At 39.2% G+C, this 24,868-nt stretch overlaps 5 protein-coding genes across 5 annotated transcripts; 1 reads left to right on the forward strand and 4 right to left on the reverse strand.

The window, feature by feature from the left end:
* Window positions 1-1,012: 1,012 nt before the first annotated feature.
* LOC124416543 (chitotriosidase-1-like) lies at window positions 1,013-3,846 on the reverse strand. The gene is made up of 5 exons (XM_046897711.1): window positions 3,723-3,846; window positions 2,695-2,801; window positions 1,801-2,471; window positions 1,424-1,716; window positions 1,013-1,344 (listed from the first exon to the last, which is right to left on the reverse strand). The coding sequence occupies exons 2-5, from the start codon at window positions 2,759-2,761 to the stop codon at window positions 1,203-1,205; spliced, it is 1,173 nt and encodes a 390-aa protein (XP_046753667.1). The 5' UTR covers window positions 2,762-2,801; window positions 3,723-3,846; the 3' UTR covers window positions 1,013-1,202.
* Window positions 3,847-6,876: 3,030 nt separating this feature from the next.
* On the reverse strand, window positions 6,877-9,048 carry LOC124411975 (acidic mammalian chitinase-like). Its single transcript, XM_046891569.1, has 5 exons — window positions 8,949-9,048; window positions 8,663-8,729; window positions 7,803-8,476; window positions 7,415-7,707; window positions 6,877-7,146 (listed from the first exon to the last, which is right to left on the reverse strand). Exons 2-5 carry the CDS (start codon window positions 8,727-8,729, stop codon window positions 6,969-6,971), a joined length of 1,212 nt encoding a protein of 403 aa, XP_046747525.1. The 5' UTR covers window positions 8,949-9,048; the 3' UTR covers window positions 6,877-6,968.
* A 2,962-nt stretch (window positions 9,049-12,010) lies between these two features.
* On the reverse strand, window positions 12,011-12,967 carry LOC124411952 (39S ribosomal protein L54, mitochondrial). Its single transcript, XM_046891519.1, has 2 exons — window positions 12,808-12,967; window positions 12,011-12,432 (listed from the first exon to the last, which is right to left on the reverse strand). The coding sequence occupies exons 1-2, from the start codon at window positions 12,908-12,910 to the stop codon at window positions 12,125-12,127; spliced, it is 411 nt and encodes a 136-aa protein (XP_046747475.1). The 5' UTR covers window positions 12,911-12,967; the 3' UTR covers window positions 12,011-12,124.
* A 119-nt stretch (window positions 12,968-13,086) lies between these two features.
* LOC124411938 (protein brunelleschi) lies at window positions 13,087-18,654 on the forward strand. Its single transcript, XM_046891496.1, has 13 exons — window positions 13,087-13,403; window positions 13,713-14,689; window positions 14,762-15,035; window positions 15,110-15,308; window positions 15,390-15,601; window positions 15,726-15,924; window positions 16,043-16,457; window positions 16,542-16,762; window positions 16,836-17,196; window positions 17,329-17,485; window positions 17,570-17,744; window positions 17,860-18,083; window positions 18,160-18,654. The coding sequence occupies exons 2-13, from the start codon at window positions 13,752-13,754 to the stop codon at window positions 18,349-18,351; spliced, it is 3,567 nt and encodes a 1,188-aa protein (XP_046747452.1). The 5' UTR covers window positions 13,087-13,403; window positions 13,713-13,751; the 3' UTR covers window positions 18,352-18,654.
* Window positions 18,655-19,347: 693 nt separating this feature from the next.
* Window positions 19,348-21,470, reverse strand: LOC124411946 (ATP-dependent DNA helicase PIF1). The gene has a single exon (XM_046891509.1). It carries the CDS (start codon window positions 21,421-21,423, stop codon window positions 19,570-19,572), a length of 1,854 nt encoding a protein of 617 aa, XP_046747465.1. The 5' UTR covers window positions 21,424-21,470; the 3' UTR covers window positions 19,348-19,569.
* Window positions 21,471-24,868: the final 3,398 nt, after the last annotated feature.

Consider the following 24,868-nt stretch of genomic DNA (forward strand, 5'->3'; position numbering starts at 1 on the left):
GGTGGAAAAAACCAGATAATAAAACGACCGCGAAAGAAACACAATTAGTCATGTATCCTCTAAATTTAAACTCATACATGGAAACAAAGAAAGAATCATATTTTACTTGAATGTTCAAGCAACCGTCGATGATCACAAGGACAGTGAGTGCATACGGTTCTTGACACTGCTTTGTCGTGGTTACAGCAGTCCAGTAAAATTTACATATAAAATTTGGTGACCATGAAACGCAGAAAGTCTGACATCCTATATCTATACGATATGATGATTATAATTCAGCTCGGGTGCAATTAGGTAGGAGAACGCCAAACTCTCCTGCACGTTTGCAAGGTGAACGATTGCGAAACGTATTTTAGGCACACAAATGTTCGGAATCTTTTGTTGAGTATTAAACTACATTTGGGGATTCATATCGGTGAGCTATTCGAACCTTTTTTCATTTATTGGGTCTTCTCAGGTACGTGAATTTAATTTACGTGGTTAATGCTCTCGAATTATGGTGAAGAAAAACAGTTTTGTTATTCTTCCGTAGATACGAATAATAAATTTGATATTTGAATTTATTACTTTTTAACTCAAAATACACCGGGTTCAAAGTATGAAAAATAGAATGTAAGAATTCTAGTGAAACATAGCATATTACTGAAATAAAATAAATTTTATAAGATAAATTGATTGTTTTCAACTCCCCATTTTCAATTTTTTCACTTTCGAGTTGCTAGGCAGCCAGTTGGAGAATTGCATAGTACAAGCCATATTTTGATAGTCTAATCTCAAACTGCAAAGTTCTTCTGCAAAGTATTAAAGCATTAATATCGAATGGTTGATTTTTGGTGCGGATCTATTGACAACTAAATAATTCATGTTACGGTTGCACATGTGAATAAAATGAAATGACAGCGATACAGTTCTCAGAGTTAAACGTTTTTCCTTTGAGACATTCTGAAACTAAATGACTTTCGAGATTATAGAATCCGCCGTTAAATTGGGTGAAAATAAAACAGCACAGCGCTCTGTTCTGTAAAGTGATTTTTATTTATCGTAACCTATATTATACATTGAATAGCACTAAACTGTTGAGACTCGGACCTATTCTACTCAGGGTCAATACATAAAAGTTGTACTCTTAGTTAGAATCATTGGTACTCTTGGCACAGGAAGTTTAATACGAAGACCTTAAAATACTGAGCCATGAAACTATCCTAACGAAGCACCTGATTCAGGGCGTTGAGAAGCGGATATTTGCTCCCACAGATGCCCCGAAAATCGTCAGTTTCAATGCTCCAAACCATGGCGCCCCCGAGCCCCATCGTCTTGGCGTAATTTGCCTTTTCCGTGATGCTTCTGCGGTTGAGAAAGCCATAGTGGTTTGTAAACATGAATGTAAGTGATTTGCAGCTACAATCAACCATCAAATACTCACTCAACGTTGTCATAGGTGACCCATTGATTACCACTGTGGGCATAAGGTACCCGCTGCTGATCGTCCCAAGCCGTAGTCCAGGTGGGCTTCATCTGTTGTTCACATATCTCGTTGTAGCCCAGCATCCCGCGTTCTCCGGTATACGGACCTGCTGTGCCAGGTCCAGAAGCCGCAGATCCGGGCGAGTTTTGCCCGGAATTCGAAAGAGTGAAGGTCCTTCCGTAAAGAGCTGTTCCCAGGACAAGTTTCTCGGCTGGCGTGCCCCGACTGAGCCAGTAATGTACCGATGCATTCTGGGCTCACGGCATTTGGAGTGGTTAGTTAAAAATCGAGCAACAATGGAGGACAATAGAACAAGTGTAAGTCCGTATACTTACGACGTTAAGTCTCCGAGCAATTGCTGTCGTATCTCGTGTCGTTGGATAGAGAGGAGCATTGTGACCAGTGACGGGATCCCAGGACCCATGGAAATCGTAGGTCATGATGTTGATGAAGTCGAGGTACTTTGAGATTGATGGAATGTTGTACGACAAGCTGGCGGAGTCTTCCGTCGCGGCGACAGCAGCGGTCAAGATAAGATCGTGCTCGTCAAAGCGATCCCGAAGTTCCTTCAGGAGGAGAACGAAGTTCTCGACATCCGCCGGGGTGCCGCCTCGCTGATTTGGGTATTCCCAGTCAAAGTCGAGGCCGTCGAATTCGTATTTGAGCACAAATTCCATCGCGTTGTTGGCAAAGTGTGACCGCAGAGCCGAATTTCCAGCGACCCTGGAGTACCTGTCAGAGCCTTGGTTCCAGCCACCAATTGCCACGAGAGTTTTCATTCCTGGATTAAGCTCCCGCAGGGCGTTGAATTTCTGGAAGCCTGCTCTACCCCAGTTGTCGGGTAAATCAGCCCATGCATCCAACACCTCGACTTCGCCCGCTTCTGTGATTCCAACGAACGTGTAAATCATGTGGGTGCAGAGCTTCGGGTCCAAATCCGATATCTCGATCTTTCCATTTCCAGTACGGTAAACCGCCCAACTTCCAAAATAGCAGACTATTTTACCTTTGTAGGAGAAAAATTATCTCTTAAGATACACTGTTCTCAAAAATTCTCGTTTTACAAAATATTCGATGTTGCATGTATCGAAAATCTCATCACAATCTCGTCGTTGATTACAATTCTTTATTTCAGTGGAAAAAACTGTGATTGATTTTCTCTTCAAACGACTACCTATAGCTATGAGCTCAGTTGAAACCTCTCGTGTACTTATAATGTAATAACTTACTCTCTTCACTTTCAGCTATGCTAAGCCAGCTGAGTCCGAGTATGCAAAATGCGATGAGCAGCCGCATTCTGTGACTGATAATGTTGAATGAAAGATCTCGAGTGAGCCTGTTGAAAGAACCGTTATAAATAAATTATCTGCCAGAGAGTGTATTTAGCGTACGATACAAGTTCACAATGTATATCGCTAAAATCTTCTCACTTGAAAGACGGCCAGATAGATTGGAGCCCGAGTGGCTAAAACACTTCACTGTGGTGATACGTACAGATTCGCACTGAGTTTGCAATAAGGTGTGTAAACTCTGGCTGATTGTTATCAATGTCAATCTATGGTAAATCACTGATGGATGATTGATCAGTTGCGTTCGTCGACTCACTTGCAATCAGTTGATTTCGAACGGTGACAAATGATGTAGTATTGCTACACCTATCCATTCACTATACGTGTTATCAATGTATGTGTATACCTACCCTTACTTCTTTGAATTCAACACAGGCGATACAATCATGCGAAGTTAACCCGATAACAAACGGTACATAACGGCAACCCATGGTGACTAATGTGTATGTGTATTACATACCAACGACACGTCGCAATACTGATTACGCGGATGATATTGTGGAAAAATATATTTGCTGGTCGTCACACTTGTCTACCTCAGAGGTAACAATGCAACCCATTTCCCATCGAACGTTGATGGATAATTTAAAATGGTCAGATCCTTGTACGAATGAATAACGAATACCGGATGCTGAACATCCTTTATCAACATCTGTTAACGAACTGTACCACTTATCGTGTGAAAATATTTACAAAGATATCAGTTGTGATGTATAGAAAAAAATTTACCTCTGCGCAGGATGAAAAAGATGATAATACCACTTATCTGCACGACGTATCACTTCGATATCTGACAAAAGTATTTTACGCATTGCGAAAATACGTCATCGATTTGGCACAGTTAGTCAACTTGCGATTGTAATAATAAGCAATTGTCGGCGACATGAAGCGGGCTTGAGTTTACTTACCCCTTAATTTCGGAACGATTTCTTTGATGTACACTTCACTAACATTAACGGTTAGTATAAATAAACTGGGATTGGTTCAAAGTGACGCATATCGCGTGTGCAGATTGGACACCGAAGTTGACGTTCTGGATAACGATACGATTATATTATATGTATATATACATACGCTATACGATGTCCACCTCTTTCTTCGTTCCCATTAAACAAGGAAATCTGCGCCAGTACCATTTCACAATAAATTATTGTGGTTTAACGCGTAACTGGGTTTACCTCCGGTGATAAACGGTAAATGTTGCGAATAGAATACTTATAAACACCGCAGATCACTTCTTCAACTTGTTGTTTCTTGTATCGTGTTTGGATGCAAAGCTTTTGGTGTGCGAAATTCAAAATTGGAACCCAGAGCGAGGTTCAGCGGCGTTTTTACGATTGCGTGTAACAATAGAATTTCGTATCAACTTGAATTGAAAATGGAAGACTCTGTTGTTTGTACACTTGCGAAATATTGTCACATGATAAATATTGCATATCAATTTGCGAAACCGACATGTTTATTATCGTGGAAGCTCAGGATGCGGCTTTGGCGAAATAAACTGGAAATTGACATCATTATAATCTTTCCTTATAGTGTGGAAATACTGATTTAGCAACAACACAGACTACGGATATTCAATTGGTATTTTTTTACAATGCAAAAAATAACTCTACTTCACAATGCAAAAAATAACTCTACTTCAATTCATTCCGCACTATTAAAGGGCGATTGAATATAATGCCGATAATAAAATTTCTGTCTTTGATATCGATTAATCTGAGAAACTAGCAGACGGTTTATCGGCACTTTTGACTTGACTCCGTGATGATAGCATCGCATTCATTGGAAATCTTTGCCTGTGGCCGTTCTCAGGAAGCTTAAGACCAGAGTTAGATTTACTAACAGATGTATAATTTCTCGAAGAGGCAATCGTACATAATTATTACGAAGGATATGAGTTGTTAATTGCTTTTTTAACGCTTTGGAATACAAGGATATTTTTATTTATCTTATCGTGCAGTTGCACACTTGTATTGAAATAGTACATGTCGACGTTGAAGGACGAAACTGTGTCGGGCCAATGGCTGAATAAACAAATTATAGTTCCAATAATTCGAAAAAAAAAGTTTATTTTATAATATGGACCAATCTATGACACAAATCCACATTTTATCATCTTCAATTTAGAACCAAACTAAACAAAACCCTATGAATAGTTGTAAATTCATCTGGAAATCACTCAGCACCTTACAGCTATGCGACACCGTGAGTGGAATGATAATTATAAAAACACTGGAGCGTAGATTACTGCCTGCATTTTTTTCAACAACAAAACGAGTTTACATAAAAATAGAAACAACGCAGATTACTTATCAACAGAATTTCGCACGTTCATGCATGCGAACCATTTACAGTACGATAAAGTCAACGGAATAACGGCACTCGTACCTAAGTCAACAACTCGGTTAGAAAGGACTCTGAATTTATTACATAAAAATAATAAAATTTATAAATTTATTAAATTCATCTTAACAGTAACTTGGAGGTAAGCTTCCCCATCAAGGTACGTAAGGGTTTTCCGATTGGTTGAAAGCTTCATTTTTATCCAACAATTATTTTCCAAAAAATTAAAGATGCGAATGTAAACTTGTATTGAAATGTCATATAGCTGATACTTGTGTTCACGTTGTACAGCGTATTTGTAACACACAAAAAACTAAGATTCACTGAAACAAATACTGTAATTATGACTGATAAGATACCATAGGATATCGTATCGATCATTGCTTACGAAAGACGGCTTTGTTATTCTTACATAAAAAAACATTCGATGGGGCACAGGTCTTTAGTTTTAAAGACAAATGTTTTGAATCTGAAGACCTTTGGAAATTGGAATCCATCGTCTTAAATTGAGAGAAAGTCCCAACAGCACAACTCCCTGCTTCGTGAGGAGACTTTTGTTTATTGTGACCTACTATTACATTGAATAGAAAATAATTGAACTTTTCAGCCTCGAACCTATCCTGCACAACGTCGATGTATAAAAAGTTATATTCTCGATTACAATGATCAGTACTCTTATAAAAAAGGAAGTCGAATAGAAACACTGTCTTTGAGGCTTGCAGGATTGACTCGGGACATGTCCTGGGTTCAGGGGTTTGAGAAGACGATACTTTTCCCAACAGATGATCCAAAAATCGTCAGTTTCAGTGCTCCTATCCAGAACACTATCGAGACCCATCATTTTGGCGTAATTTACCTTTTCTGTCATTCAGAGTGGGTATTGCGGATGTGATAATGTTTTACGACGTTTATCACTGAAATCACTTCAGCTGTGAGACGATAAAATTCGAGCTTAACTGGCCTGATATTTCACTGTTGTGACATGTACAGATTCGCACTGAGTTCGCAATAAGACGCGTATACGCTGGTTGGTTATCAATATCAATTTGTGGTAAAGCTCAGATAGGTGATGGATCTGTCACGTTCTTCGAATCACTTACAATCACTTGATGTCGAACAATGACAAACGACATAGTGTTGCAACACCCGTTCATCCGCTACACGTGGCATCGAGGTACGCCTAACCTCACTTCGATCAGGAGTGACAGAGGCGATAAAAACGTGCGAAGTTGATGACAAATGGTATAACGAACTCCTCTAAGGATTAAGATGTTCATCATACGCCAACCACGAATCACATTATTTGATACTTAGGTATAATATAGGAGAATATGTTTGCGAGCCATTACTACTAACTCGTTTGGAAGTAACAGTATAACACCCTACACCAACATGTTTCAAAAATCGTGTCTTGTCTATTTGTCTATCCAATCGGTAGACCGATCGGGTTACTCCTAAAGCAGACCTGATCTTGGGACGGACCCGTGACTCGTTTTTAATTTTTTATTTTTTTTCAGGACTTACTCGCGCATTTCAATCACATGGATCGGTGTGCCAGTTTGTTGTAGACAACGATTCGGTCGAAACACTGATTTGATTTCATTAGTCCCTAGGAGGCAATAGACTACAACTAGAGTTATTAGCAGACAACACTGTTTCTCGAAGCGGCAATTGGATATGAATAGGTTATAAAATGATTTTTGACGCTTTAGGGTTCAAGAATATTAATCCGTTTAATTTGTACATGTAATTGCATACTGATGATGAAATGGTGCATGTCATTCAAATATCTGAAGCTCAGAACTATTCTAGTCTGAGGTACTGCTAGAGCTGCTGGTGCTAGTGTCATCGATATTCGCATTCAGGGCATTTAGTAGAGGGTACTTTTCCCCGTAAAGGCCGCTGAAGTCATCCAAGTCGATTGCCCAAATCGAGAAACCCCCTAATCCCATCTCCTTTGCGAAGGCAGCTTTTACATCCAGACTGCTACAGGGGCATAATTTATTACAGATTAAGTTAGTTTCGTTCGCGTGATTGATTACCAAATTAGTGCCTGTTTCGATAGGGTTGCGGAAAGAGCTTCTCACTCTTGCTGCTAGTTTAGTAGTACGTGTCAGTAAATCAACAGTGACAAAAAATGGATCCGATTTGTACCGATTTGTACACAAATTTCATACCGCCATTGAACTGTTTCACTTGCTCGGTTCTTGACACAATTATGGAGGCCCCAGATACTTGTGGGCACGTTATTTACCTGGGATTATCGTAGGTGAGCCACTGATCACCGCAGTAGGCATACGGCACCTGTTGCTCGTCGTCGAAAACTTTAGTCCAGTTTCCTTCTTGAAACTTTTCGAGAATCTCGTAGTAAGCCAACGTTCCGTTTTCCTGAGTGTACGGTCCCGCATTGCCGACCCCATTAACCGGTGATCCAGGCGTAGTTTCGGAGGAATTAGTTAGAGTGAACGTTTTTCCATAAAATGCAGTGCCAAGGAGAAGCTTTTCAGCTGATGCTCCCTGTTCCAGCCAATAATGCACGGATGCGTTCTAAAGACACAAAAGATAATTCGTTTATCGGACTTCTCGAACGTGTCAGCTGTACTATAGCGCAGGTTGTACAGCGTAACTATAATTATACTCACGATGTTGAGAGTTTGCTCGGTTGCTGTTGTTTCCCATGACCCGGCATAGAGAGGTGTATTATGGCCTGTGAGGTTGTCCCAGGACCCATGGAAGTCGTATTCCATAAGAGTGATAAAGTCAACTGCGTTTGATATTCCTGAAGCATTGTACGACAAGTCCACGTTTGATTGGGAAGCTCCTACTGCCACGCTCAAAAGTAAACCCTCCTCGTCGAAGGCCGCGCGAAGTTCTTCCAGGAGAAGAACGAAGTTCTCGTAATCCGTTTCAGCACCGCCACGCTGAGCCGGATACTCCCAGTCGATGTCGATACCGTTAAAATCGTACTTGAGCGCGAATTCGCGTGCGTTCTCTACGAAGTTTGACCTCAGTGTAGAGCTGCTAACCACCTCAGAAAAGTTTAGGGAACCCGCGGTCCATCCACCAATCGAGAAGAGGGTCTTCAATTCGGGGTTCTGATTCCGAAGGGCGTTGAATTCGTCGTACCCACCCAGTCCACCGTTTGTGGAGAGGTCTCTATACTCGTCCTCAATCAGGATTTCACCACCATCGGAAATGTAACCGAACGCGTATATCGCGTGGGTCAACAAACTTGCGTTTATATTCGATATGTTGAATGCTCCTGCACCAGGTCTAGAGTTTGACCAGCTTCCCATGTAAGCAACTACTTTGTTAACTGTGATGAAAAATTCTTAGTTAACTGACTTTTCACGCTCGTAGAATCCAATAATTTATGTATAGTTTATTACACTTACTAAATTCTAATAAAAATGATTCTTCTTTTTTTTGCCTTTATAAGACATATACGAAGAAAATTACTTTAATCAGATCAAGGATCATTCATTTTAAGGCATGAACTTACAATTGCCGGCATCTGCTAAGGCAAGGCAGCTCAACCATAGCGTACAAAATGTGACGAACAGCCGCATCTGTGGATACAAAAAATCCGCAAAATTTGCGGGTGCATGAAAATTTCTGAATCTCAGTAATCTTGGATTCCGTCTTAAGATCGCTTAGATCAAACAACGAGAACCGGAGTAGCGTAATGATTATGACAATTTTCAAGCGTAGATTATTATTACGTGTATATTCCAAATTACAAAACAAGGTTGCACGAACGTGAGAACAAAACTGAATATAGAGCTCACCTTTCCTGTAAATGATTCGACGATCTTCACTTCAGCGTCAACAAGATATCGAGTTCCGTGTTTCGGTGAACTTGTGCCGATTCCAGAATTGTTCCTTGGATTTATATACTCACGATTACGTGCAAATCTTAAGTCAATGTAATCCCAATTATGAAATTAACATCTGAATAAATACTCAGAGCCGTACACGATCTGTTGAACAAAAAAAGAAACATCTGGTTGAAAAAAATCATTCAGTGCTTCGTAAATGAACTTCCTTTGTTCCAATATTCCAAATAACGAAATTGCCATCGCTATTAACGTAATGATCCATCATTCGAGTATCGTACGATAAAAATTAATTTGATGAGTTGAGAAATAAAAACTTGCGAGGTTACAGTTTTGTATTCTATACATCTCCATTGAAGAGTCTAACAGACTATTTTAACTCTAACTTCCGGGCGATTTGAAATTGAGGTAGAACTATCCACATTGTGGACGTTATTGAACACAATTTCAAATAAAAGAAAGAAATTCAAGCGACATTCACGTTCTAAAAAATTACTCGCGTAATTGTTTCGGCCTGGAAAAAATAAATTCAGAGCTAGACTCTCAGGTTTTCTAAGTACTCCTCAAATATCCAGTCGAAAGATTTTACTATAACTCCGCCACACGTGTTGATTTGTGTTTCTTTCTTTCTTTTTTTTCTTTCTCGTTCAATAGATGTTTCATAAAAGTATTTGATCAACTGGATCTTGTCGGCGGATTCTTTTTAGTACTGTTTTCATACGGCTTACGTATACTCGCGACTACATGCAAAACTTAACAATCCAGTCCCAACGATGCAAGGAACACTTGAATCAATACCCAGTAGCATAAGTACACGGTCTGGTCTGTAGCAGAAATAATCCGATTGGAAAAATCGTTTCTTGCTTTGGCAATGAATTTTTGCTGTTCTGATATTCAAGCGTCTATCATTCATCTATGATACTCCAAAAATTATTTTCATGTCTACTAACATATCGTGCAAGTTTCATTAGCGACGAAACTCTGACTTGAAAGATGAAAGACTGGATAGTTAGTTAAATTCAGATATTCGATTGGTATTTGAAACGGTTAGGTATTTGTTGCTTGAGGTCTTGATAGGATTGTTGGTGGTTGATGTCTCGATGGGAACTGACTGTGTTGAAGTAAAGTAAGAAGGAATGTGAAGGAGTTTCAAGAAAATATGGAGGGTGTAGGAGCTCGCTGATTCGTCAATTTTTCCCATTGGTTGATTATTGCGATTGGTGGTAATCCAGGATTGGCCAAGAAATTGCACCGGAAGTCTTGGTTATAGGGATGGAAATTTTATATATAGGAGGAGAGTGGAAGCATGCAGGTATGACCTATGCTTGAACAATACGTGATCCTTTCGGAATTTCGCGTACCTATTGTTCGGACAGGCCAGCGTCCACATCTGGCAGCCAACTGACTATTCATAATTGGTAAAAACCCAGGGGTAATAAAGTAGTGAAAAACCCACGCTGGAAGTTCCATACGACCCTTAGACGGTTCATTTATTGCTCGATATTAAGTTTATTGTTTAGGGTCGCAGTTCCTTCAGCGCGGTTTTGTATTGCCAGATGTAGGACTGCTGTCCTTTCCGGACAGCTGGATGATTGGAGGATATGGATTAAAATTGAAGAATTGGTTAATTGTATAAATTGGATTGTGTTGATACGCAACAAGAATATTACCGACAAAAATATGTGAACCGACCAAAAAAAGTGATTCCATTTACAAGGATTGGTTAATCACCTATGAGTAATTAAAGGAATATGCTAGTAGCAGGTTGATCAAATATAATATGAAAACAAAATTGATAAAAATAATGTTGTAAGAAAATGTCCGAATGTGTTTTGATTCACAGTTTTTCACGAGTATGAAATACAAGTAAATTATACTGGTAAGAAATGCGCAACGAATTTCCTATATTCAACGACCACAAAAAGTTAGACATTTTTTCAAATGAACGAGCGGGTATTTTTCATAAATCCCGATTTCGCTTTGTACTTTATCGAATGCCACGAAAAAGGATGATCGTTAAGAGAATTATTCATTTTTAAAATAACCATATAAACGTTAGACTTCTGCGAGCGCAGAATGAATCATTTCGTTCAGCTGACTAAACAACCAAAAATCACATGCCTCAGGATTTGAAAAACTTTCTGCTCCAGTTTACGCTTCTTACTTTGTTGAGCATTATTTTTTTTTCTTATTTTACTGTTTATGTAAAATGATCCGAATTCTGGTTGAACGGCAGTTTTTTTCATTTTTCATATTATACACGTAATGTATTAATGGAATAAGTTTGTTAAAACAAGAGACCATTAATATTAATATTTAGAGGTGCATCATCGCGATTTTCTACTTCACATTTACGTAACATGGACATTTTTTTTTTTTTTGGAACCTTATACCTCGACAACGCATTATTGTTATACTGATAAGACCAGAACGTATTTTTGTAGAGAATTGAACGTTCGACAAAAAAGGTCTGTTACCAGTTTATGATAAATCTACTCTTTCCACTTATTGTAAATAGGTGTATTTGCTGTCCCAAATTAAAACTGAGCCAGAGTTTGTGCACATATTAATATAACATGTTAGTCATACAATCATTGGTTTCAATAAATGCAGTTTTGTCATTTATCTCATTACGTACGTGATGGACAGATCAAATAAGTCTAAAAGCACTAGTTCAAGTATATCCTCCAATCTATTTCGAAATCATTCGTATTAGTTAACGAAGTGCATAGAATGCTATAAATAGAAACACAATTTACGACATTATCACGAAAATCAGGAAAGGATGTGAAATCAAAAAGGCTGAGAACTTGACCGGCCTAATTCGCTTATATGCGTGTACTTGCGGTCATGTCAGTAAAGAAAACTAATCGTCTATGATTCACTTTGGTACAAAATGATACGAAATCAAACAAAAACATCACAGACTATGAAATACGCATTTTTAGGGAGGTCAAGTGAAATACGTAAAAATGTTAAAAAAATGAAAAATGAATATTTACAATTTTCACATTAGTTATGTGTCTTTATTTTGACTATTACTGTACACAAACATTCATGGAGCTTAATGTAATACCTATCTTTACATTGTTTAAGAAATCAGTATAAACTAAACTACGAAGGTAGCATTAGAAGGGTTTCAACTTGGCCATCAAATTGGTCCTCCTCATGGCTGCTTTCTTCACCTTCCTCCAGTATTGTTTCGTATCTGGATCCAGTTCCTCCAGCTTTAGAGGTGGGCCAATGTGTATATCCCAAAGCCAGTCAGGATATTCAGAATCTGGCTTAATCTCAATGTCCCGTCCTTCTTTCATTATATTACTTCCGCACACAAATTTTACCAGTTTTTCAGGATCTGTTTCAACTGGGAGTACCTTCTTCTCCAACGGCTGACTAAGTTTGAGCTTTCCCTTTTTCCCCTTCCCGAACATACCACCTGAAACAGGAAATAAAAATAAGACAAGAATCGCAATTAGTTCAACTTCTTGAGCAACTGATTGACGTCAAAAGACAAAGCTGCGATTTTCCATTTTTATAATCGACGACTGGAAAGGTTAATTTACACTCTCAGCGCTTCAAGTAAATACATCGGAATATAACTAACAGCTGAAAGGTGGGAGCAGAGTATTTGACGTTTGAAATACGCGCGCTCGTGGGACAAACACGTGATATATTTCCGCCTGTCGGTTGGCAATACGGAATTCCGTGCCTGTGTAGCTCATAACCTACGATCAGCCTAACCTAATCTAAACTAGTCCGGAGGAACTATTTTCAATGAAAGATATATGATTTAAAATGCATTAATACATACCGGCATCTGCCTTCGCGTAGCCTTTAATCTGCACGGCATATTGTAAAGGAACTATAATATTTTTGCTCAAACGAAGCAAACAAAGTGACGAGGAGAGACTCATGATAACACAATCGTGTCCCTCACTCGACCCTCGTGGGAAAAAACGAAACTATTGGACCAACTGGACACAACCTTAGAGTACATATTTGAGAATAGAGTGTATGGCCAGCAATCACTTCATTACAGAGTTTGGATTCGGGAAAAGAAGATTATATACATATATGATATAAGCTTGCATTGACAGTTTGACTATTCCACTTGGTTCATCGGCATAAATTTGTTTCTCACATTATTATATTTATATGAAAATGAAAAACTGGACAGGACCACATCTTTTTGTCCTGTTATACAAAATCCATTGACCACGTAAACATTGTAGAACGGTAATGAACTGTGAAATCACACCGGCTATTAACTATCACCCAACCTAACCTAACCTAGCTTTCATCTGTCAGTTCAGTTGAAAGCTGTCAAACGGCAATTCTCGATCCATAAATTAAGGCTCTGATCAATTGAATTTCGTCGCACGTCGTTGAACAATGATCGCCGCTAAGGTAGGTTGAAAATCAGGAACTAAAAGTTCTAGCAATAAAGAAACAGAGAGGAATAATTATGAATTTGCTAATTTTGGTCTAGTCGAATTTATGTCTATCTCGTAGATATTTCCATTCACGTTTTCACGTGTATGAAATACACTGAGTGTAAAAGAAAATAAACATAACACGAGAAACTTTTCTGTACTCCCTGTGAGGTTATCCAAACTGTGATACTCTACTACGCAAATCCAAAGAAATATGATATTTGACGATCGATGTAAGTCTTGAATATTCGTATAACAAACCTTCCACTTTCTTTGTCTTTAGGTAATTTTTGGTTGTTGCTTGATGTTAGCGTTGGCATAAATGCGGTCTGCAGTTAGTGTAATTCTGTCGAGTTCGGTGCCTGACAACAAGATGTCTCAGCCCGACTATGAGCAGACAGCTCACGACCACGCAGCACTGTTATTGCTGTTAAAGCCAATTGGCACACAAACGAAGCAGAAGACTGTAACAAAAATTGGAGAGAGAATTATAAAGAGTGGAAGTAGATTTACAGTGCTTGATTCTACCGGCACAACGCGTGAAATTCTTGCCAGATTCGTAAGGGAACATCCAGTCGAAAATAACGATTGGAGCGAATTTCAAACACATCGAAGACTCCTAGGCCTAATTACGATAGGGAAATATGACAGCCAGATCGAGCTCGATGAGCTCTGCAGACTGCATGAAACTTTGAAGGTGAAATATAGCGCGACCCTCTACGATTCCAGAGCAATTCTTTTTGGACCAGTTGAATCTGAGAATTTAAATGAACCACCGAAACCATTTACAACTCCTTCAAATTTTAAGACAAGGGCGTTGTTCTACGCTGATGAAAGTTGCCCAGACCTTGAAGTTCAAATTGCTGAATGTCTGAATTCCCTCTTTTGGATCCTGGAATCTAAAAGACTTGAACGATCCAGAGAAAAAGTTGACCGTGTTCCTTTACTACTTGCGCCGTTTGAGAAGAAGGATTTCATTGGTTTGGATCTTGACTCTGGTACCATGAGAAAGAGATGCGTCGGACGAATGACCAAACACTTGGGAGATCTTTGCCTCCAGGCCGGCTTACCTGCCGATGCTTTATACCATTACAATTCTGCTGCTAATACTCTGCAAGCTGTTAAGGATTGGCTCTGGTTAGGCGCTGCGTTTGAGGGATTGTGCGCTGCCTCTGTTTTAGTCTTGTATCCAAATATGTGCCGGAGTCTTCCCTTGCAGAGAAATTCGTCCCTGCAGGAAGGGAGTCCAGGAAAACAAAGGTAAACATAAGTTTTCAAAATTATTTTATGTTAGTCTCCAATGTAATCAAGAAATCCCATTTTCATCTGCAGAAGGGAGAGTCAGGCATTGAATACTTTGCCACCGTCTCCTAATATAGAGGCGATCAAAGCTGAAATGCCGCAAATTTTACCGCCTGAAGAGATTGCAAAAAAATATCGAGAAGCCATAGTTCACTACAGCAAACACAAAAATGCAGGAGTAATTGAAACGGAAGCAAGTTTCAAGGCGACAAGAATTTCTATCGAACAAAACTGTACTTTGCAGGCAGCTTCTTTTCTTAATAATGTGGTTTTCATTAATTTGAACATTAGCGAGCAGGAAAAAGTAAGCAATTTCAGTGTTCCCTCTTTACACATCTTTAAGATAGTGCCAAATACAGTGCGAATATTCTGTTCCAGATCGAGCGTTTCACCACACTGTCAGAGCTGTTCACTGCTTTTGGGTTCACGCGCAAAGCTTCTTTTTGTTTACGTCTTGCTGCTACGAGGCATGTTTCTCAAAATAATCCCAATCCTGATTGGCAGCAGTGCTATAATTTAATGTTGCAAGCTGCACCTGGCCTCAAGCTTAGTCTTGATCCAGTGGAAATGCCTTCTGGTGAGGTTTCTAACAACTTTTCACCAAATTGAACCGCTCACGACTGGAACTATAAATGCCTCACTATTAACTGTTTTGCAGATGGCTTACGGGGATGGCCTACTTTGCAAATTCAACTGATCCAAGAGTTGGTCGTTGCAGCTAAGCGAATGGGTAATCCAGCCCTCGCCACTCGGCACATGACATTCCTGCTCCAAACAATGTACGATCATATGAACCCTACAGAGCGCAAGGAATCAGCTTTACAACTTCAAGCTGTGTCGCAGCAATGTGAAGGTGCACCAGTGCCTCTTGTATGTTGTTCCTTTTCATGTACTGCCAAGTATGAATAGTTGTAAAACAATTAATTAGTTTTCATTATAAAAATTGTTGTGTTACTTCTTATTACGATATTTCATGTGTATTTTTTCTGCACAGGTCTTAGATTCGGGGATGGTCATACCACCAGCGAACTTAACAAACATTCCAAAAACCAAATCGTTCACTTTGAAGAATCTTCAACCACATCTTCAGCCACAAAGAATAGAGAGAATAAAAGAAGATCACGGCCCCTTTTTATTCACTCCTATTAATTTCGGGTCTTTGGAAAGGAAGAATACTTTGAAAAGTAAAATGGGTGAGATTTTTATCATTGTTTTCTCACCTAATATTTCTCAGCAAATTTCAGTTGTAAAATTTTCAATTTCAACTCAATGATCTATTCTATATCATAACACTAAAATATTCCTGCGTAGACTATCTCTGGGTGGAAGGAGATATTTGCGAAGTATCTATGCAGCTCTTAAATCCATTACCATTTGAGCTCCTCGTTTCCAATATGCGACTACTTACAAATGGAATAGTGTTCGAATCGATACCAGAGACAATCACCTTGGCTGCAGAGTCTGGCCCGATGGCTGTAACACTGGCAGGAACGCCTAAGGAAGTTGGAGACCTGGAGATACTTGGCTTTAGCACGCATACTTTAGGCGTGAAATCTAATTGCAGATTAAGGCATATGGAGAAAATGCCTCATCCACAATATTCTGTAGAAGTTGTGCCTGCCCTCCCAAAAATCGAGGTATCTACAAGCTTGCCGCAGACAGCTAGTTTCAGCTCTGGTGAAAATATAGTTACTAGTGCAAGCATCTCACTCTATGGCGGTGAAAGGTGAGCAAAATTCCAAATCATCATATGATTTGGAAATCATATCGCAACCCGACGTCAGATATAATAATCCAAGTTTTATTTCAGCGCAGAATTTACAGTCACTTTGACAAACGTAGGTGTGATTCCTATCGAGATGATAGAAGTATCTGTGCAATCTGCTCTTGACACGTTGACCGAGAGTAAAATCTTCAAGTGGAGTGAAGAAAATTTGAAAACCCAGCTACCGCTTCTCCCTGGGACCAGTGCCAGTTTCACTATTTATTTGTATGCTGTTGCTGACTTCATATCGCCTGTATCTCGAAATGGTGAGTCGGTATTGAAACAACCTGTACAAGCATAGTTTCTGAATGTAATACATTCGTTGTATTAACATTTTAGATATGAGCAGTGGCGCTTATTTGAGTCAGCCGAGCAGTTTGATGTCGCAATCTGGTCCAAGTTCTTTACCTTCCAGATTGAGCTCGCCTTCTCATCACACAAAAAGGCAGTCGGAACTGACTTCTTCTTTTCGATCTGGTCTGAGCTCTCATTCTGGACATTCTTCACTGGCAAGCACACGTTTATCCAAACTAGCCGTACCTCTCCATGCTTCCAATATAATCGAAGGTCAGTTGAAAATCAAATATTCAGGGGGCGGCGGACTGACTGCTGGATATTGTCGAATATCTTCAGTCTATGTTACTATCGAAATGCTGCCCAGTGTGCAGATTACTAGTTGGGATGTACTTCCTGCTGAAACGTGAGTCTCTTATACATTGGCTTATAATTAACTTCTTCGACTACATTCATTATTTCAGAAACAACTCTCCGATTCTATATAAAATTAAGATTCAGCATGACTAATAAATAAGAAAACTTTCATTCGTTCTAGGCCCACGCAATTCTATCTTGTGTTAGATGTGACAAACATGACAAACCATGAAATGGAATTACATTATACCCAGAGTAAATGTATCTATATGGAAGGACGAGAACCTTGTCGTATTCCAGTGCCTGTAAATCGATGCCCATTGAATAAGCTGTCTTCGGTAATTTATAATATTTTCAAGTGATTCAATTATTCTTCAAAACAGTTGAAACATCTGTTGATCTTTTGCCCTTTTATGAAACAGCAAAAGGAAATCAGTGATGCTGAGCTTGAAAAGGTCTGTTCTGAACATATAGCTTCTCTGGTTGACTTGAAGTGGCAATTACTGGGTACAGAAACAACAGGCAAAGCAACGCTTGCAGGCATTACACTGACTCAAGATATGTTGGACCTTGTTAGAATGAGTCCGTTACAATGGGGTATGCAATTCAGCAAAGCAGAGATTAAATTTTAGAAGAATAGAAGCTTGGATTATATATAAAAATAGTTTTAGCTCTACTAAAAATAATCAGAATTTGTATCATCATCTTGCAGAAATAACCATTAATGATTCAGCAGTCAAAGCTCAAGAGGAGTTAACATGTGGTTTGGGCGAATGCGTCAGTGTAGGAATTGGCGTGTGCAATGCTCTTGAAAGACCGCTCAGAGATTTAATACTCTCAATTAACTTCTATCAAGACCATCACAATGGCGTAAACAATTACAGATTGGACACCAGATTGTCGACAGCTGGGGCTAATAAAGTGATGTTACCAATGGTATGTATCGTTTGAGATGCATACGTAACTTTTCCTCACTGAAAAATCACTAGAAATACTAAATACGTTTTTACAGCTCGAGGAACATGGCCGAGCTCATCATGAATGTCGAGTAGTATTTTTCACAGCAGGCCAGTACAAAGTCGACATTCAATGCAGTAGCAGCGAGTCAACTCCTGGTACACCAACATTGTGTTCCGAACTCATGAATGCTGGTCATACATGGCGCTACATACCACCTATTGAAATAACTGTTGACGATTGCTGATCTCGGAAGACAAATCATTCACTAGGAGTCGCAGACAGCTTGCGATAATAACTATTTGTACTACAGAACTAATATACTGAAACTCAAATCTATGTAACAGTACTTAGTTTGACATAAAAAAAAAGTATACAGTGGACTTAATGAGAATTATAAGTTCCATGACAAGAGTGTAAAAAGGCACAGTTTGTATTCAAATGCTTTATTGAAGTAAAAAGAATATGGTATAAAATATTGTTATTAATATACAGTCTATGAATATTATGATACTTTGAAGAATGTAATAAAATATCCGGACATCATCCACTACTGCCTTAATTATCATTAATTACAGGCATGGGTCAAAAAAAAAACGTGAAGTCAAATAGGTATTGTCATGGTGCCTTATAGATTTACCACAATTACTAGAGCAACTGCGATTATAGCAAATGATTTTATGATTTGTAAATTACGTATAGATATGAGTGCGGTAGGAACATGTTCTTGTTCCCGTTAGTAAATTGTATTAAAATGACGAATTTCAATATGCTCAAGAAGTTCTATATATATCGAACCTTGGATTTTAAAAGAAAGGCATCTCTAGTTCAATTTCAGTCTTCCACGTTATCTTAAGAGTGTTATCATTTGGTAACTAGTTCTAAGAATCTTTGCACACACAATCCAAAGTGTTAATAACATAGATGATTCTTCCTAATTTTCAAATATCATTACAAATTGCAAATATAGAACTCAAAAATTAACATAATTTAAATAAAATGTGTGTTTGCGATTGAATGAAACACATAACTACGAAATATTACTGAGAGAAATCAGAACAATCGATCAGTAGTTAGTCTTATTGCACTTGCTTCAAACTTTTCCATTACTGTTGAGATCCAAGATGTGGGCACCGAAATAAAGCGTAATAGGAAGTAACTAACTGATCATTTCCTAAACAAATAGACAAATGTCAAGTCATGAAAAAGTTGAGTGAATTGTTAGGTTTTTGTTGTTTAGTAAGTAGTGTACTGTTAAGTAGTAGTGTCTGAAATATTGGATCCTTTTTCAGATCGATTTTAATACACAAGACATCCTGTGCATCCTTCTAACATTTTTCCTGGTTATAAAAATATTCTACTCTCTTAATATTAACTCTTGGAATTTGTTATCACGGAATAAAATTAAACAAAGGAAATATAGGTGCACCACAGTCAAAACAATATTGCCCTGAATTTGATATTACTATTTACGTGGCTTTTTCCCAAGTGGTATCATTTCCATCTCTCTTAAATGTCTTCTGAACTTCTTGTAAAATTCAAGTACAACTGGATTAGCCCACACTTGGTTAGCACTGAAATCCAAAACTCTTAAAGCTTGCAGGTTTTGGGCCCTAGACAGTGCGACATAAGCTTGCCCAGCATCAAAAACTCGCCCAAGGCTCATTTCAACACAATCTAAAGTAAGCCCTTGACTTTTATGGATTGAAAACGCCCAGGCAAGTTTCAGTGGAATTTGTTTCCTAGAAATAACTGCACCGGCAGCCGTTTTTATTGTCCATTTATCTAATTTTGCTCTATACTCTTTGCCACATCGAAAACGAACTACTGGGGCATCTTCTACAAATTTAATTACTATGCCTCTAGCTCCATTTACTAAACCATCAGCAATGCTTATGTTTTTCAGGAGCATAACTTGGGCCCCGACTTTCAAGTCTAATTTACTGGTAACCGGTAGCTGCTGATCGAGAGTCTTGGTCATATAAGTATCAGAGTCCTCGGCTAAGAATGTCCTGCATTCTCCATCCAGCTGTTCCAGTTTAGACTCGTTAATTAGGTTGGCGTCGTTGATATGCGAGCATAGTCTGGTAGCCAGAATTCCATCTTTCTCAATCTGTTGACTAGATGTTGCCACAAGAATTTTCGCAATTTCATCAGTGACTCTTCCTATCCTGATATTATTCAAAATGCTGATAAAAGTCGGATCATTTTGTCTGTGAACTTTTTGGAGTTCAAAAGTGTGTTTAACACACTCTTTCCAAGACTTGCTTTGGAAGCAGAACCTCATCTTATCTGCAACTTTGGTAACCGGAGGAAGCTGCAGGAAATCTCCGCAAAGAATAAGCTGTATTCCCCCGAATGGTTTGTCGTTCTTTCTTATCCTCCTGGCAACAGCTTCGATTTTGTCAAAATAATCACCATCAACCATAGATATTTCATCAATAACGAGATGCTTGGTCTTCCGCCAAATCTGAGCTGCTGTCGGCCTCGATGCTAACTCATAGCACTTCTCTAGAGATGCAGAACCGATACCGATACCAGCGAATTGATGCAGCGTTATTCCCCCGATGTGGCAAGCAGCTACACCTGTACTAGCTGTGGCGGCAGTAACGTCGGGTGGCAAGGCAGCGATAATTCTTTTGAGCAGAAAAGATTTCCCGGTACCTGCCGAGCCAGTGAAGAATAAGCTTTGCCCAGCAATAGCAGCGTTTAGAACAGCTGTTTGCTCCTCAGTAAGGTTGCAGACGGTTGGATTATTATAGAGTTTCTTAACTAATGGAATTTTCGGTTGACTGTGATCGATGATTTTTCGTTTCCTCACATTGGAGGGTGATGGGGTAGTGAATGTGGCCCGCGAAACACAAATTGCTTTTTCCTTGGCTTTGTTTACCTCGGCGGATGTGGCTGGACTTATTTCTTGGACCGCTTGCAGCGGCTTGTTGGACAGGAGCTGATCACGCAGTGGATTTTGAGATGGATTCTTACCCGGTTGACCGGTCATTTTGACGAATATCATTTTGAGGAATGATATCAGCTGCGCTGGCGGGGCATTAGACATGAACAGGGTGCAATTCTGTTCTAAGAATTTAATTGACGCCTTGCCTTCGGTTATAAACTTTTTGAACACAGTAAAGCCTGTGAGCGACAATTCTACTCGGCCGTTGCGTTTGTCCGGTTGGATTTCTATGAGCATTTGTCGCGTACCATTGCGAAATAAACGCAATGTCGCCGAACTGTGGGACACTTTGTTTGACAAGGATCCTTGATTGTTGAGGTATTGTAAAGTCACAGCACATTTCAACGAATTTGCAGAGTCCATTATTTTACCGGCTTTAGGACACGACAGAGTGACCACGGTGAATATGGCACAAGACGTAGATGGTAACGGTTAAAACGAATGTGTCAGCATTGCCAACTCTGTAGCGAGAACCAACTGTACTCAATATAGATGTACTTTAGCGTATCAGATCCGTTCAAATAGTTTTCAAAGTACACTGGTGTGATTATATTAAATAATTAATCTAGATCTTTGTTTGAATAGTAATAGGTAAGTAAGTACTGTGAGATTTATTTTATTGAATTATTAAAATTGCACTTAGATGCTAAACTTACATTTTTGTAATTTGTACATACATGTCTTTATATCTTAGAACTTTTTTTCGAACACTATGTTAAAGAATACATTGGACATGAAAATTGATTGATTGCGATCATATAAATTGAACTTGCGCTCGGACTGATGATATGAACTTTTGTTTTGTTCTGAACTTTTCAACGTAAAACCGTGAGTTTTTTCTAACACCGAAACGATGCGTACGCCTAACGTAAGTAACGGCAGTCAGACAGCTCATGTTTTTAAAATAACTCTGACTGCGTAGACTGCCAATTACTTTTGCAAAATTACGTCGACCCGAGGTATGAATACAGATCAATTTCAGCGTATTTCGAAGTCCGTCAGAACTGGTCTCAAATAACCAAATGTGTTAACCTTCCTTTTTTTTGCGAAGCAAAATTTTCGTTTCAAAATCAATGCAAACAACCCTTTCCAGGCTAATTGGGATCCAAGTATTGCAAAAAAGTATTTGGAACATCGTGGGATCAACACCTGGAGAGATTTGATGGAAAAAGGGAAAAATTTATGTAGGTGTCAGTCCTTTTATTCCAGGTTACGTAAAATTGTAACAATAATTATATGTACTATATTATACAACTCTCATCCTGCAGCGGAGCATCTCACCTGTACTCAGGTCGAAGCTTGAACTATGCTTACAAACTAGAATAATAATTATATCATGCAAAATTATACATATTCTGCTTGATCCAGTATACTTCACAGTATAGTGTCCTTATGAACTCAAACACTATGGAAAATGTTGTACTTATTCTAGCTATGAGTACATTATAAGAGTAATTATTTGTACATTATATCATTGTAAGTAACGTATTGAAATTGTACTACCTTGGTAAAGTATACAGTATACACTGACACACGAACACTTGTACTGAACTGAGGCACATTAAATAAACTGGGACTGGAACTTTATACAAGATACGTGTTTCTGATTTTCCTCTGTCACCTCATTGAAAACCCAGTGCAAATTTGATGTTTTGCAGCCGTAGGTTTTGATTCGTTGCTGGCAACGTGTCTAGTCTTTACGTAATAAATTCCTTTCGCAAAATTATGACGATGAAGTGTATTGAAGATGTGTTTCCGGTATTTTTCTAACTCGTGCGGATTTCGAACAAGAATACAGAAGAGTCAGCCTTAGTTTTTTGGTCATTTCCGGAGCTAAAAATTTTTCGTCTCGGAATCGATTTGTATGACCCTTCCCGGACTAATTGGACCCCCAGAAACTCAAAAAACACATGAAAAAGAGCGTAGGACCAACAGCAGAGAAATTACGACGAAAATAAGCAGTTTTTCGCTTGTAACTTTTCAGGCGTTGCTCGCAGCGCATTGGGACTGCGTTTAATCAATTTCTCTCGCAAAATTACGTCGAAATAGTGCCTTAACGAATTAATTGCCGCACTTTTCGGAATCGTTGAAATTTTCGCCAAAAATGCAAAGGGGTTAGCCTTAGTTTTTTCGTCATTTCCGGAGCCGAAAATTTTTCGTCTCGGAATCGATTCGTATGACCCTTTCTGGACTAATTGGACCCCCAGAAACTCAAAAAACTCATGAAAAAGAGCGTAGGACCAACAGCAGGAAAATGACGACGAAAATAAGCAGTTTTTTGCTTGTAACTTTTCAGGCGTTGCTCGCAGCGCATTGGGACTGCGTCCAATCGATTTCTCTCGCAAAATTACGTCGGAATAGTGCCTTAACGAATCAATTGCTGCACTTTTCGGAATGGTCGAAATTTTCGCCAAAAATGCAAAGGGGTTAGCCTTAGTTTTTTCGTCATTTCCGGGGCCGAAAATTTTTCGTCTCGGAATCGATTTGTATGACCCTTGCCGGACTAATTGGACCCCCAGGAACTCAAAAAACTCATGAAAAAGAGCGTAGGACCAACAGCAGAGGAATGACGACGAAAATAAGCAGTTTTTCGCTTGTAACTTTTCAGGCGTTGCTCGCAGCGCATTGGGACTGCGTTTAATCAATTTCTCTCGCAAAATTACGTCGGAATAGTGCCTTAACGAATTAATTGCCGCACTTTGCGGAATCGTTGAAATTTTCGACAAAAATGCAAAGGGGTTAGCCTTAGTTTTTTCGTCATTTCCGGAGCCGAAAATTTTTCGTCTCGGAATCGATTCGTATGACCCTTTCTGGACTAATTGGACCCCCAGGAACTCAAAAAACTCATGAAAAAGAGCGTAGGACCAACAGCAGAGAAATGACGACGAAAATAAGCAGTTTTTCGCTCGTAACTTTTCAGGCGTTGCTCGCAGCGCATTGGGACTGCGTCCAATCGATTTCTCTGGCAAAATTACGTCGGAATAGTGCCTTAACGAATTGATTGCTGCACTTTTCGGAATGGTCGAAATTTTCGCCAAAAATGCAAAGGGGTTAGTCTTAGTTTTTTCGTCATTTCCGGGGCCGAAAATTTTTCGTCTCGGAATCGATTTGTATGACACTTGCCGGACTAATTGGACCCCCAGGAACTCAAAAAACACATGAAAAAGAGCGTAGGACCAACAGCAGAGAAATTACGACGAAAATAAGCAGTTTTTCGCTCGTAACTTTTCAGGCGTTGCTCGCAGCGCATTGGGACTGCGTCCAATGGATTTCTCTCGCAAAATTACGTCGGAATAGTGCCTCAACGAATTAATTGCAGCACTTTTCGGAATGGTCGAAATTTTCGCCAAAAATGCAAAGGGGTTAGCCTTAGTTTTTTCGTGATTTCCGGGGCCGAAAATTTGTCGTCTCGGAATCGATTTGTATGACCCTTCCCGGACTAATTGGACCCCCAGGAACTCAAAAAACTCATGAAAAAGAGCGTAGGACCAACAGCAGAGGAATGACGACGAAAATAAGCAGTTTTTCGCTTGTAACTTTTCAGGCGTTGCTCGCAGCGCATTGGGACTGCGTTTAATCAATTTCTCTCGCAAAATTACGTCGGAATAGTGCCTTGACGAATTAATTGCCGCACTTTGCGGAATCGTTGAAATTTTCGCCAAAAATGCAAAGGGGTTAGCCTTAGTTTTTTCGTCATTTCCGGAGCCGAAAATTTTTCGTCTCGGAATCGATTCGTATGACCCTTTCTGGACTAATTGGACCCCCAGGAACTCAAAAAACTCATGAAAAAGAGCGTAGGACCAACAGC

Source organism: Diprion similis, chromosome 2 (genome assembly GCF_021155765.1).
Source record: "Diprion similis isolate iyDipSimi1 chromosome 2, iyDipSimi1.1, whole genome shotgun sequence".
NCBI classification, from domain to species: Eukaryota; Metazoa; Arthropoda; class Insecta; order Hymenoptera; family Diprionidae; genus Diprion; species Diprion similis.

Coding starts and splice junctions, on each gene's coding strand:
- LOC124416543 (XM_046897711.1), bottom strand. CDS start 2,761: ATGCGGCTGCTCATCGCATTTTGCATACTCGGACTCAGCTGGCTTAGC. Junction 2,472..2,694: donor CATAGCTGAAAGTGAAGAGA/GTAAGTTATTAC, acceptor TCTCCTACAAAG/GTAAAATAGTCTGCTATTTT. Junction 1,717..1,800: donor TTGCTCGGAGACTTAACGTC/GTAAGTATACGG, acceptor CCGTGAGCCCAG/AATGCATCGGTACATTACTG.
- LOC124411975 (XM_046891569.1), bottom strand. CDS start 8,729: ATGCGGCTGTTCGTCACATTTTGTACGCTATGGTTGAGCTGCCTTGCC. Junction 7,708..7,802: donor CCGAGCAAACTCTCAACATC/GTGAGTATAATT, acceptor TTGTGTCTTTAG/AACGCATCCGTGCATTATTG. Junction 7,147..7,414: donor CTCACCTACGATAATCCCAG/GTAAATAACGTG, acceptor ATGCCCCTGTAG/CAGTCTGGATGTAAAAGCTG.
- LOC124411952 (XM_046891519.1), bottom strand. CDS start 12,910: ATGAGTCTCTCCTCGTCACTTTGTTTGCTTCGTTTGAGCAAAAATATT. Junction 12,433..12,807: donor CTACGCGAAGGCAGATGCCG/GTATGTATTAAT, acceptor TTCCTGTTTCAG/GTGGTATGTTCGGGAAGGGG.
- LOC124411938 (XM_046891496.1), top strand. CDS start 13,752: ATGCGGTCTGCAGTTAGTGTAATTCTGTCGAGTTCGGTGCCTGACAAC. Junction 16,458..16,541: donor TCACTCTATGGCGGTGAAAG/GTGAGCAAAATT, acceptor GTTTTATTTCAG/CGCAGAATTTACAGTCACTT. Junction 17,486..17,569: donor CATTGAATAAGCTGTCTTCG/GTAATTTATAAT, acceptor TTTATGAAACAG/CAAAAGGAAATCAGTGATGC.
- LOC124411946 (XM_046891509.1), bottom strand. CDS start 21,423: ATGGACTCTGCAAATTCGTTGAAATGTGCTGTGACTTTACAATACCTC.